General features: G+C 42.9%; 1 protein-coding gene across 1 annotated transcript in view; it reads left to right on the forward strand.

Annotated features, from left to right (window-relative positions):
- The window catches only part of LOC125481221 (zinc finger protein 131-like), a 14,345-nt gene extending 5,936 nt beyond the window's left edge, over window positions 1-8,409 (forward strand). The window contains exons 2-5 of the mRNA XM_048592490.1: window positions 1,739-1,883; window positions 4,970-5,715; window positions 6,441-6,571; window positions 7,348-8,409. Coding sequence (XP_048448447.1) covers window positions 1,739-1,883; window positions 4,970-5,715; window positions 6,441-6,571; window positions 7,348-7,602 — 1,277 coding nt within the window. The 3' untranslated portion in view covers window positions 7,603-8,409. The remainder of the gene's footprint in view (window positions 1-1,738; window positions 1,884-4,969; window positions 5,716-6,440; window positions 6,572-7,347) is intronic.
- Window positions 8,410-13,537: the final 5,128 nt, after the last annotated feature.

The raw sequence follows: 13,537 nt of genomic DNA on the forward strand, positions 1-13,537 counted from the left end.
TCTGATGAAGGGTCTAGGCCCGAAACGTCAGCCTCTCTGCTCCTATGCTGCTGCTTGGCCTGCTGTGTTCATCCAGCCCTGCACCTTGTTGTCTCACAAAAAGCTAGCATCTAGGTTCAGTGGCTAAAAGGTGAGGTAAATGTAATGTTGGCCTTTAATGCGAAGGAAATTGATATAAAAGTAGGGAGGTTTTGCTAAAAATATACCAGGTGCTACTTAGATGCTGTTGGAATAATGTGAGCAGTTTGGGCCCCTTATCGCAGAAATAAATATACTGGCATTGGAGGCAGTCAGTGAAGACTGTTTTTTCCTTCACAGATGCTGCCAGACCTGCTGAGCTTTTCCAGCAACTTTGTTTTTGTTCCTGATTTACAGCATCCGCAGTTCTTTTGGTTTTTATTAAGATTATCTCCCTGATGACCTTGAAGAGACCATTGAATGTGATTCTGCTCACCCACCTGTTTCCCGAGCTGAGGCTGTAGAGATTTTCAAGATTTTGCAGTGCAGCATGAAAACATTGAACATGTTTGGCTGCATTGATGACATGGCATGTATCCCACTCATTCAGAGCACACTAAGCAGAAAAAGATTACTGAGTTTTTCCAAAGTAACTCACAATATTTTTCCATAACTTTTTCCTATACTGTCTTGTCCGGTCTTCGTAAATTGTAAACACATTGAGAAATAAAAATATTTTTGATCTATTTGTTACATTACTGAGTTTTCATCTTTTTTAACACAGCACATTGGTGGACAAATCGGGTTTACCTGTCTATCCCGAAGCTCTGTTAACTCTGATTATTGACTTATAGCTATTTTACTTTTGGTCTGTTATGTATTTAAAATTAAGGTAACCATTTCTTTTTAAAGCATCCTAAGTTTAAAAACTAAGCCATGATATAAAACTGTGTCTCCCATCTTGTCTTCACAATTATAGTAAGTCATCAAAGGTGGCTTTCCTTGAAGCACTGTGTTTATGTTAGCTTGGGACCATTTGTTCAATCTCATCTTTGATAGCACGCAGGCACAGACAAGATCCCCATATGCATGGATACAAATATCTTTCATTAACCACACTGAGGCAGCATATAATACTAATACTTCACTTGGGTAATTATTACACATAACTAAACTTGTACTCATTGGAGTTTAGAAGAATGAGAGGAGACCCTATTAAAGCACATAATATTAGAAGGATTGACAGAGTAGATGCAGAGGGAAAGTAGGACCAGAGGGCATAATCACAGAAAAAGGATCACTGTGTTAGAACAGAGATGAGGAGAGATGCTTTTTCTCAAAGGATGGTGAATTTGTGGAATTCTTCACTGCAGAGGGCTATGGAGCCGGGGTCATTAAGTATATTTAAAACAGATTTTAAAAAAAATCATTAAGGGAATCAAAGGTTTTGGGGAGAAGGCAGAAAAGTCGATTTGAGGGTTATATGATTAGCCATGATCTCATTGAATGGTGAAGTGGGCTTGATGATCGAATGGCCTTCTGCTCTTCCATCTTATGATCTAAACCACGACTATTTATTGAAAAGTAAGTTCAATCCTACATAGCTTTACTTGTCTATATTTCTACTGACTTTATGAATGCAGGTTATTTGATAGGTAATTCCATAGTTTCAAGGTTCTAAGAGATAGTGAGTTTGAACAGGTTGCATTGAGACTTGTTGTGAATCAGTATAGTTGTTACTGGGCTGTGTTTTTGATAACTGACTGTTCTGTTACCTCAGGAGTGAGTAATCTTGCATTCCGACACCTGATTGAGTTTACTTATACTGCCAAGCTGATGTTGCTTCAGGAGGAAGAGGCGAGTGATGTGTGGAAGGCAGCTGAATACTTGCAGATGGAAGAGGCAATGAAAGCACTCAACAATCGGTAACAAAACCCTTCTGTAATTTCGTGTGTGTTCCTCTATATTACATCATAAGATTTTTAAATAACTGTTTTAATGCCATAGTAACCGATTGAAATTCAAGGCATTGGCAAAATCCTTTGTAGAATGGTGGCTCAGTTACCTTCTGTGCTTTATCACGCCTTTTCTGCCAACAAAGACTTGTTTGTAAGACATGATTTTCTAGCACTTGGTAGTGCCTGCCAAACATTGAATACAATAACCAATTTCCATACTGGTAGAACCCACAAACAGCAGGGAGGTGAAGGTCCCATTATTTGATTGTTGTTTGTTTCCTTATGTCTCACTGGGGCAGCATGCCATCAAAAAAACTTAATTTTTTTTAAATATGCAAAATTCTCTGATGTACTTGCATTTTAGATTCATGTTGACTGAAAGCACAAACCAGGTTTCTGAACTTTACAAGAATTACTATTTATCACAACTAAATAGAATCTAGCTGCAGGTAAATGATGATGAACTGTCAACATATAACTATATCAGTTAAAATTTTAACTCCCTTATAAACTTCTCCTCACATACATATGCAGATGTGAAGAAAGGAATGAGATAGAAGGAGGGAAAACTGGGAAAGTAGTTTCTATTCACATCTGCTGAGATTATTCTTGTGCTGATTAGAATGCTGCTTCTCGTTCATCTTTCTTGAGATGTTCCACTGGTTTGTGGGAGGCACAGGGTGACTGCTTCACACTTCTAATGAGTCAGAGATCCTTTATTTAAAAGGCACAGTTTACAGCATCTGCTAAAAGAAAAAGAAGCTGGTTTTCTTCAGGCTTAAAGTGGGCTATGATACAGAAACCAGACAAAGCTCCTGAGATGGTGGAGATCTAACAGCTTCTCCCTATCTTTATCACAGCTCCAAGATGTTCAGCTACCTATGAACCAGTACATAGTTATTGGCAAGAAGGACATCTTTGTCATCAAGAACTGCTCACAGACCAATCAGCTACTTATTGCTGGATGAATTTCTAGTTGTACACAGCTTGTCTGCACCTTCTTCCACTACTGCTGTACCAGCAGCTATGTAAGCAGTGCTTACAATGAGTATAGTGTAAAAGCTACTGTAATCCTCCAACAACCCTTGAATTTAAAATAGTTCTTTTCCCATTTCAGCCCACAATGAAAAATGCAGAAAAATAAGAAAAAAACAGTCCTTACAGTTTGATGATTTTCTGAACAGACTTTGGTTGAATGGATCATTCATTCCATTGTTTTAGGGATTCTGCAAACACTCACCTCACTTCAAAGCAATTCATTGGAGATGTTTGTGAGCATGTGGTCTAGTGCTTCGTCAATGCATTCTTCTTTATTCCCAACCTGGCCCTATTTTAGTCAAGAACACATTTGGGGAGATCCTTCCTTCCTTTTCAGGGCCTGATCCGATTGCTACCCTGTGCTGTATCCTTGCATTGAATTACAGTAAAGACCCGTCATTCATAAATTCGTGTATATTTTTTATTCTTCTTGGGATGGACGGCGTCATTGGCCAGGCCAGCATTTATTACCCATTCCTAATTGCCCACAGGGCAGTTAAGTGTCAACCACATTGTTGTGGGTCTGCAGTCTCATGTAGGCCAGACCAGATAACGTTGGCAGTTTTCTTCCCTAAAGGACATTAGTGGGCCAGTTAGATTTTTCCGACAATTGCCAACGATTTCATGGCCATCATTAGAATTGTAATTCCAGATATTTATTGAATTCAAATTCCACCATTGCCATAGCAGGATTCAAACCTAGGTCCCTCGATCATTACCAGGGTCTTTGGATTAATAGTCTAGTGATGATTACAATAAACCATCACCTCCCCTTGAATAAAATTAATCATCTAGTGGAAACATTATGTGCGCCATTTCACCCATTGCGGTGACAAAATGGATGTTCTTTCAACAAAAGAAGCACTTAAATAAATGTAAAAAGTAAGATCTGATGGATTTGCATGAAGTATTTCCTGGACTAGAAAATGCACACTGTGCAAGTCATCCACAGTGTTGCTTACTGGAAGTGTAAAAACGTGGGTGTTCAGTTTGTAATATTATAAATAAGTATGACATTTTATATATATATATAGATTCATTGAGCAATAGAGCATGGTCCATGCCGACCATAATCCCAAACTAAACTAATTCCACCTCCCTGCGCTTGACACATATCCCTCCAAATATTTCTTATTAATGTACGTACCTGTTAAACTTTTAAACTTTGTAACTGTACTCGCATCCACTGGAAGCTCATTCCACACACAAACTTGCCTCTCATGTCTTCTTAAAATCTTTCTCTCACCTTAAAAATATTCCACTTAGTCTTGAAATCTTCCACTCTAGGGAATATACACCTGCCATTCACCTTATCTGTACCCCTGATGATTTTATAAACCTCTGAGGTCACCGCTGAACCTCCTACACTTCATTGAAAAAAGTCCCAGCTTATCCAGCCTTTCCCCATAACTCAAACCCGGCAACACCCGGGTAAATCTCTTCTGGACTCTCCCCAGCTTAATAATATCCTTCCTATAACAGGGCAACCAGAACTGGACACAGTACTCCAGAAGAGGCCTCCCAAATATCTGTACAATCTCAACTCCGCTACTCAAAGATTTGATCAATGAAGGCAAGCATGATAAATGCCTTCTTAACTACCCTATCTATATGTGATGCAAATTTCAAAGAATTATGTACCCAAACCCCCAGGTGTCTGTGTTCTACAACACTACCCGAGGTGCTACTTTCAATTGCATAAGTCCTGCCCATGTTTGTTTTACTTTTATTTTGTTAGATTTTTTTTTTAGTAGGATTTTAAAAATTTTAAAAACACGGTTTTTCTTAAATATATAATGATATTTTTTGATGGCTGGAACCTGTCTAATTGACTCTCATTATAAAATATGTTTGCCATTTGGGAATTTGCCCGTTGAGAGATTTTCTAAGAATGTAACTCTCCTTGAGCTGTAAGACTCTATTGTACTCTTCCTTATCCCATTCACTCCCTCGTTCTGTGTCCTTGTCTGTGTTACTCTTCCCTATCCCACTCACTGTCCTGCTTTGCTCTTCAGAGACAATGCAGACTCACCGGCGAAAGCCAAGACATCTGGCAAGAGGAAAGTCAAGAAGCGCACAATAGCAGAAACATCGAATGTCATCACAGAAACCCTGCCATCCATCCAAGAAACGGATACCGTAGAAATTGACCAGGAGAATGTTTTTGCTGCAGAGATCGTGGAGATCAACGCAGAAGAGATGGAAGAGGAGGCTAGGGCTACTGTGATGGAAGCAGTGGAGAACCTGCCAACAGCAGATGAGTCGGCACAGCCGTCTGGTGATGTGGCAGGCTCGGAACAACCGGCCGAATCAGCACTTGCTCTGCTCGCCGATATCACCAGCAAATACCAACAGGATGAGCTGGACAAGGAGCTGGAGAAGGAAGGGGAACGGGAGTCTGCCGGCCAGTCCCAAGAGGAGTCCGAAACATCCATTGTAACGGAGGATGGGATCCACATCGTGGAAGTGCTAGCACAGGGTGACAAACTGTTCTGTTGTGAGAAATGCAGCCGCTCCTTCAGACTCTTTTATCACTTCAAGGAGCACCTGAAGGTGCACTCGGGGGAGAACTACGTATGTCACCTTTGCAGCAAACAGTACACACGGGAGAGTGCCTGGAAGCAGCACCTCTCCTCTCACCGCGAAGAAGAAGGTGGGAACAAGAAGCCAAGGTGTGTTCGCAAAGTGCATGTGTGTCAGTACTGTGAGAAACAGTTTGACCACTTTGGACATTTTAAAGAACATCTTCGAAAGCACACGGGTAAGAAGTGTCATCAATACTGTGCCTTTGCCCTCCAAGATCTTACTTTTATCCTCAAATCATTGAATGATACAAGACAGAAGGTGGCCATTGGGCTCATTGTGTCGGTGCTGGCTCTTTGAAATATTTGTCCCGGTGCCCTCTCCTGAAAATTCTTCTAATTTGAGTATTTATCCATTTCTGTTTTGAAACTTATTATCAAGTCTGCTTCCACTGTATTTTCAGATCCTAACAATCAATAAAAATGATATCAAATGATATTAAATCTGTCCCCTCCTTGCTGATTCTGCTGCTGGTGGAAACAGTTTGTTTATTTGCTCGATCAGTTACTCCTCATCCCTGTCGTAAATGGGTAATCCTTTATTTTCTAACTGTGAACTCTATTCCTAAAATTTCTCAGAAGAAGAAACAACCTTTCCACATCCTGATTAGTAAGGGGATTGAAGGTTACTGGGAGAAGGCAGGAGAATGGGGCTGAGAAACATATTTGCCATGATCAAATGGTAGAGCAGACTAAATGGGCTGAATGACCAAATTCTGCTCCTGTATCTTATAGTCACATGCAACCTATCATTTATTATTTTACTTGGAGGATAGCAAAGTAACTGCCTGGTATCATTCTGGTTTCTGGATAGGAGAACATGGTATTTGGATTGTTTCATTTCACTGATGTGTCCAAAGTCTTGGAGCATTGAATGGTGAAATCTACTCTTTTACTTCCTCAGGTGAGAAGCCCTTCGAGTGTCCAAACTGTCATGAGCGATTTGCCAGGAACAGCACACTGAAATGTCACCTGGTGGCCTGCCGAACGGGTATGGGTGCAAAGAAAGGAAGGAAGAAGATGTACGAGTGTCAGGTACAGAGCACTGAGCAGTACAGAGTACTGAGCAACACAGGCCACCCATTTCCCAAAGGCCCGCAGAGACACAGCAGCTTGCATTCCTACAGCCCCTTGTGGGTAACAAAACATCTCGAAGTGCTTCTTGGGGATGTTACAAAACAAGATATACAGTATATGGTGAAATTAGGATAGAAGGCCAAAAGCTTGGCCACATTTTCCGGAGACTCTTATAGAAAGGTATGATAGGTGGAGAGGTTGAGGGCTTTGAATTCTGACCCTAGTGCTCAGTCAAATGTAGGCTTGGCTATCAATGCTGGAGGAGTTCAAATTAGATACAACAGAGATCAGAATGACCAGGAACCAGAACCAGAGAAACATTACGATCTGTTCGAGCGAGGGAAAGAGACAGCGTTGGAGGGGTGAGTCTATAGACAGAATTGGAAACAACGATGAAGCGTGTTAGGTGTTACTTCTAATTATATGCCATGATGGGTCATGAATTTTGGGAAATTATTGATTGCGCTTTTAAACATACTCTATAGCCAATGTCATGCGTTGCAAAATTAGACATTTTGTTATTGTATGACAGCTGCAGGTTCACAAAGCAGGGCAATATTCTACAGCAGATTAAACCATGATGTCCCAATGCATTTCTGAACCAGGTTTGCTTCTGTTTTTTATGTTTGGGCAGTGATGAGGCCACGTAGGCAAGAGTCGTTTCCAAGATAACGCTTAGGTATTCTGGTTTGGGGGGTGACACTGCTAACTCCACTTGTTATTTTCAATCCCAGGTTTGCTCCAGCGTCTTCCCCAGCTGGGACCAGTTTAAGAATCACCTGGCAGTGCACACAGGCGAGAAACCCAATCACTGCACCATTTGCGACATGTGGTTCATGCGGGCTAGCGAGCTGCGGCAACATGTCAAGGATGTCCATGGAGCTGCTGAGCAGGAAGTGGGTGAGGTGACGGAAATTGTGGTGCCCGTGGAGGTGATTGACACTGAGGCGATGGAGGGGGAGACTATCATTGAGCAGGTGACGGTGTAGGAGACGGCCATGAGAGTGGGGGAGGAAGGGTTTGACACCCAGATCGAATTCTTCCACGCCCAACCAACCAGGCTCAGTGTAAGCGAGTGTGAGGAGAAGTTACCAACCTGCAGTGGGTAGAAGTGGGGTTATCAGCGGGGCAGTTCAAAGCCGCTGACACCAGCTTTGATGACAACTAGCAGTACTCTTGCCAGCGCGGGGACTACTCAGTGGCTGCATTTCCACCGTTGTCGGAATACAAGTGGCAACCAAATTCTTTTTGCCACCTGACTGGAAAGAACTGCGGTGCAAGACTGTGTAAATGAAATCTTCTTGTCTGAGCTCGTTTGGACTTCCACAGCTGTTGAGGTGTTTGGGTTACCATCGTTCGGTCCAGGGATGTGAAGTATCTGGGTTAACAGGAACCAATAGCGATGGGAATGCTCTTGCTACCACTGGCTGAAAATCCCAGCTGACCACTTTCTGACTCGTGGCAAAGCAATATGGACACACCGCAGATTGTACACGAGGCACTCCTGCTGGAAGCACCCTATTGTGCAGTCACAGTCACATATATACTGGGAATCTTTGTTAATATTAACTTCAATCACCTGTGCTTTGTACATAGCTGGGGGTGCAGCCTGTCTGGTCTACCAGGAAGTGCTGGACCTTTTGGAATGGATTGTTGATGCAAAGCGGAGAAGACCCACTCATGCTGGGGTCATTCCAGTCACCCAGCTCACTTCTGTAAACATTCACAATGAATGCACAGCAATTAAATCCATTTACAGGCCTGTCAATAAAAAACAGTGGCTGGTTCAGTAGACAGCAGGTCTATTGTCTTTCATTCACATAATTTCACGTTGATTCCTGTTCCCTCCTCCTCTCACCTGATGGCTTAGCTGATTACTAGCTGTCCAGGAAAGTCTGTTGCTTTCAATCACAACTGGTGTAAGGAGTGTGGCTATTGCATTCTGCTTTCTCTGCATCAATAGTTTGCACTTACAAAATGCCTTTAGGAGGGAACATAACATGACATGGAATCACAAGAAGATCTTGGAGTTTATGGCTAAAAGTTTAGTCAAAGTGGTAGGTTTTGAACAAAACTATTTAAAGGAGAGAAAATTCGAGTGTCTTAAGAGGAGAAATGCAGAGCTTGGGACTAAGACAGCTGAAGGCATTCACCCGTACGCACTATAAATTAGCAAGTGTAAGGTGCCAGATGAGCAAGTCTTGGGGTGAGTTAGGTAGCAGAGTTTTAAATTTAGAATTAAAATAAGAATCAGCTTTATTGTCACATGTACTGGAATGAGTGCAGCGAAAAGTTTGTGATATCATCATTTACGGCGCCATGTTGGGTACAAGATACTTAGGTACAGATATTTAAGTATTTGGTACAAAATTGAAAGAATAATAGAACTCCAGCATAAGAATAAAATAAAAGAAATGTACTCTAATTACAGTCCTTTTCATCCAAACCTGTGCCCAGCCCCACACCCCCACCTATGTATTTCTGGGCTCCCCTCCCTCTCCCTAGTCCTGACAAAGGGTTTCGGCCCAAAAGGTTGACTTTCCTGCACCTCCGATGCTGCCTGACCTGCTGTGCTTTTCCAGCCTCAGACCTACAGACTCTAGCTTCCAGCATCTGCAGTCCTTATTGTCTCCCAGTATTCCATCACACTCCTGACTTGTGCCTTGTAGATGGCGGACAGGCTTTGGGGAGTCAGGAGTTGTGTTACTTGTAGTGGCATTCCTGGCCTCTGACCTGCTATTGTAGCCACAATATTTATATGAATGCTCCAGTTCAGTTTCTGGTCAATGGTAACTCAGGATTTTGATAATGTTGGATTCAATGATGGTAATACCATTGAATGTTAAAGGATGATGGTTAGATCCTCTCTTGTTGGATATGAATATTGCCTGGCAATTGTATGACTCAAATGTTACTTGCTAGTTATTAGCTCAAATTGGATACAGCCCCAGTCTTGCCACTTTTGGATACGAATATTGCCTGGTAATTGTGTGACTCAAATGTTACTTGCTACTTATCAGCTCAAACTGGATACAGTCCCAGTCTTGCCACTTTCGGAAATGGACTTTTTCAACATGTGATCAGCCACGAATGGTGCTGAACATAATGCAGTCATCAATGAGCATCTCCAGTTCTGACCTTTGGATAGAGGGTATGTCATCGATGAAACATGTGAAGGTGGTTGGGCTGGGGGCTCTTCCTTGAGGAACTCTTGCAGAGTTGTGCTGGACCTGAGCTGACTGATGTCCACCCAGAATTATCATCTTCCTTTGTGCAGGGTAAGACTTCAACTAATGGACGGTTTTCTCCCCGATTCACATTGACTCCAGTTTTGTCAGGCTCCATGGTATCACACCTGGACAGCTGTAGTCGTGCTGTCAAGGGCAGTCACTCTCACCTCACCTCTGGAGTTCAGCTCTTTTGTCAGTGTTTGAAATAAAGCTGTAATGAGATCAGGAGCTGAGAGGCCCAAGTGGAACTCAAATGGAGCATGATAAGGAGGCTATTGCTATACAAGTACTGCTTAATATTACTGTTGATGACCACTTTACTGATGATCGAGAATAGACTGATGGGGTGGCCCAAAGGGTCAGCAATATAAATCCCTCCCTGCTATACCATCTCTCCCTAATCCACTCTATTCTCCTTTTCCTGATCTTGCTAGGATGTGGCACTGGGAGTAATCTTGAAATTATTACCTTTAAGGTCACTCTTTTTAATTATTTCCTAGCTTCCTGTATTGTCTTGCAGGATCTCACCCCTTTCTTTCCCTATGTCATTAGTTCTGACATGGATCCCAACCTCTGGCTGTTCGCTCTCGCCTTTCAGAAGGTCCTGTGGGAACTCTGTGATATCCTTTACCTTGGCATTGAGGAGGCAGCAAATAATACTTGTGATATATCTGCACCTGCAGAAACATCCAAACGTTCTTCCTATGATAGAATCCTCTGTCAGTACTCTCCCACTCTTGTTTTTTAATCCTCCATCTCCCAGTGAGTTGTGTGCTGCAGAGTTGGCGCTCGCTGCGTTTCACTGAGAAGCCATCTTCTCCAGTCATAACCAACATGGAAAATCTATTACAGAGGGAGATGAATCCAGGGCCTCCTGCACCACCTGCCCTAGTGCTTTTACTTTGTCATTCATTTCCATTTCTGCCTTTGCACTCTTTACCTGCAGAGTGGCCATCTCACTGTGTGATAATCTCAACAGTGCAAATGCGACACAGTGATTCCAGCTGATGTTCCAGATCGAAATGAAGATTTCTCGTAATTATAACTGAAGACACTTTCTGCACGCCTAGTCACCCTGGACATTGGAAGTATCCCTGATTTACCACACTGCACAGGAGACGTGGCTAAGCTGCCCTGCCATAGCCTACCCTTAAATTAGTCACTATACATTTATTTACTTAAAAGAATATTAAATGTGTACAGGTGTGCATTGATCCCCACTCTCCATACAGTTGGGGTATTGATCCCCGGTCTTTATACAAGTCTGAATGCAAGGCATGTTGACCAGGGAGCGCATCTCAGTATTGGCAACCTGATCTTGCCATCCAATCTAGAGCTGAGTGTACAAGCAAGACATGTGAAAGTGGTGTAGCTTCTCTGCATAAACTATCTGTTTCACAAGCACAAGACTGAGAACAACTGGTCTGTAAAACCTCAATTTTATTGGGAGACCAGAACTTCTTCACTCTCAGACCATTTTTTTTGTAACTTTCCAAAGCCAACACTTGCCTTAGTTAAAATCAAATGAAGAACTGTGGATGCTGGAAATCTGAAATAAAAACAGAAATTGATGGAAACGCTCCAGGTCTGGCAGCATCTGTGGAGAGAGAGCAGAGTTAATGTAAGTGACTCTTCTTCAGAACTGATGGTAGCAAGAAAGAGGGGGTATATATGCTGAAGACTTGAGGTAGAGGGAGGGGTGGGGTAAAGGGCAAGAGATGGAAATAATCTTAGCTATGTTGGCATTGACTTAATCGTCAATATGATCTAATGTGGAGAGAGTGCTGCTAAATTTAGTATAGCTGCTGATCACTTCCTGTACTATTTTGCTTCACTTTTTTTTGTAGGGCTGTGGTTTGAGTTCATTCACTTTGATGTTGGTGGTGGCACTGACTTTTATCACAGGCCAAGGAAACGGTCCAAACAGGCACTTCTGGCACTGTTGTCATGAATAGGAAGCCACAAATCACACATTTGCACACTTTGATTTTAGTTTGTAGTCTTATCAACTTGAAGACTTTGTACGATAAGTAATTTTTTATTCATTCAGGGAATATTGTTAACGTTGGCTGGGCTAGCTTTTATAGTTGGCCTACAGAACCTGCCTTCTTGAACTGCCTCAGTCCGTGTGCTGGAGGCAGACCCGCAAGGTCGCTAGGGAAGGAATTCTAACACTGAATGCTCTAGAAGACATATGTTATGACATAACTAGGAAGAATATGCTAATAATGGAAACTCTGTATTCTTCAAGTTGAGAATTACTTCATTTAAACCTCCAAAGTTGCTTGACTGACTGCTTTTTGGGACGAGAGCAAATCACGCCGGAAGCTAAATTTTAGCAGAAATTGGCTGTGTCATTTTAATGAGCGTCATGGTGGGGGCCCTCTCTCCATTACAACCTAGCGTGTTTTCTCATGCTATTTCCCAGACTTGCTTGATTACCTATGCACCATGTCCCTGTGCTCTTCTTGTATTCTCCCATTTGCTGCAGGTGGAAGTACTCAGCACTGGTGCAACATCCTGATATTCCTACCAGCAATACCATATTTAAAAGGCTGTTTTGTACTAGATTAAATTCTTCAGTTCAGAGCTGCCCTGCATGGTTCCTGTCATTGGCCTAGACATGGCAAGCAAAGGAAAATCGGCATCCCGCTTTGGGGACAGGTACCTGAAGGTCCTGGTGAACGGATTCTGTCTCTCTCTCTCTCCGTCCCACCTGCCTCTGTTAATATATCTTATTTCAGGGACTGGACATCAATACTGTGTCAGTCACCTGTCTAAATCCTCTTGGCCAATGTCCATGGGCTGCTATTCATGATGCCAGAATGACTACTGTCCCCTTACACACCTCACCTCTATTTAGGTTAGTTTTCATTCCCAGGATAAATCAAACTGAGGCAGATTGGTGAGGATGAGGTTAAGTTTTTTTTTCCACTTGTTGGTTCCCTCACCACCTGCTACATACCCAGTCTGGCAGCTATGTCCTTTATGATTTGACCAGTTTGCTCACTAGCGACGCTGCCGAGCCACACTTGGTGCTGAACATTTATTAGGGAGGTGCCTTCGGTACATGCTAAAGTATGTGGTATCCCTGTTGTACTCACATTTTCTGTGGTGGGTTTAGTTTGTATTTGCCTCATAGAAACAACAATTACACATCATTCAATAAATCTGAGACAACAAGGTGCAGGGCTGGATGAACACAGCAGGCCAAGCAGCATCATAGGAGCAGAGAGGCTGACGTTTTGCAGGAACAGCAACTCATATTCCGCTTGGGAACCCTGCAGCCCAATGGTATCAATGTGGATTTCACAAGTTTCAAAATCTCCCCTCCCCCCACCGCATCCCAAAACCAGTCCAGCTCGTCCCTGCCTCCCTAACCTGTTCTTCCTCCCCCCTATCCCCTCCTCCCACCTCAAGCCGCACCTCCATCTCCTACCGACCAACCTCATCCCGCCCCCTTGACCTGTCCGTCCTCCCTGGACTGACCTATCCCCTTCCTAACTCCCTACCTACACTCACCTTTCCTGGCCCCATCCCCGCCTCTTCGACCTGTTTGTTTCCGCTCCACCTATCCTCTCCTCTATCCCTCTTCTATCCGCCTCCCACTCTCTCCCTATTTATTTCAAAACCCCCTTCCCCTCCCCCTTTTCTGATGAAGGGTCTAGGCCCGAAACGTCAGCCTCTCTGCTCC

Source organism: Rhincodon typus, unplaced genomic scaffold (assembly GCF_021869965.1).
Source record: "Rhincodon typus isolate 14 unplaced genomic scaffold, sRhiTyp1.1 hic_rhity00001326, whole genome shotgun sequence".
In the NCBI taxonomy this organism is placed as follows: domain Eukaryota; kingdom Metazoa; phylum Chordata; class Chondrichthyes; order Orectolobiformes; family Rhincodontidae; genus Rhincodon; species Rhincodon typus.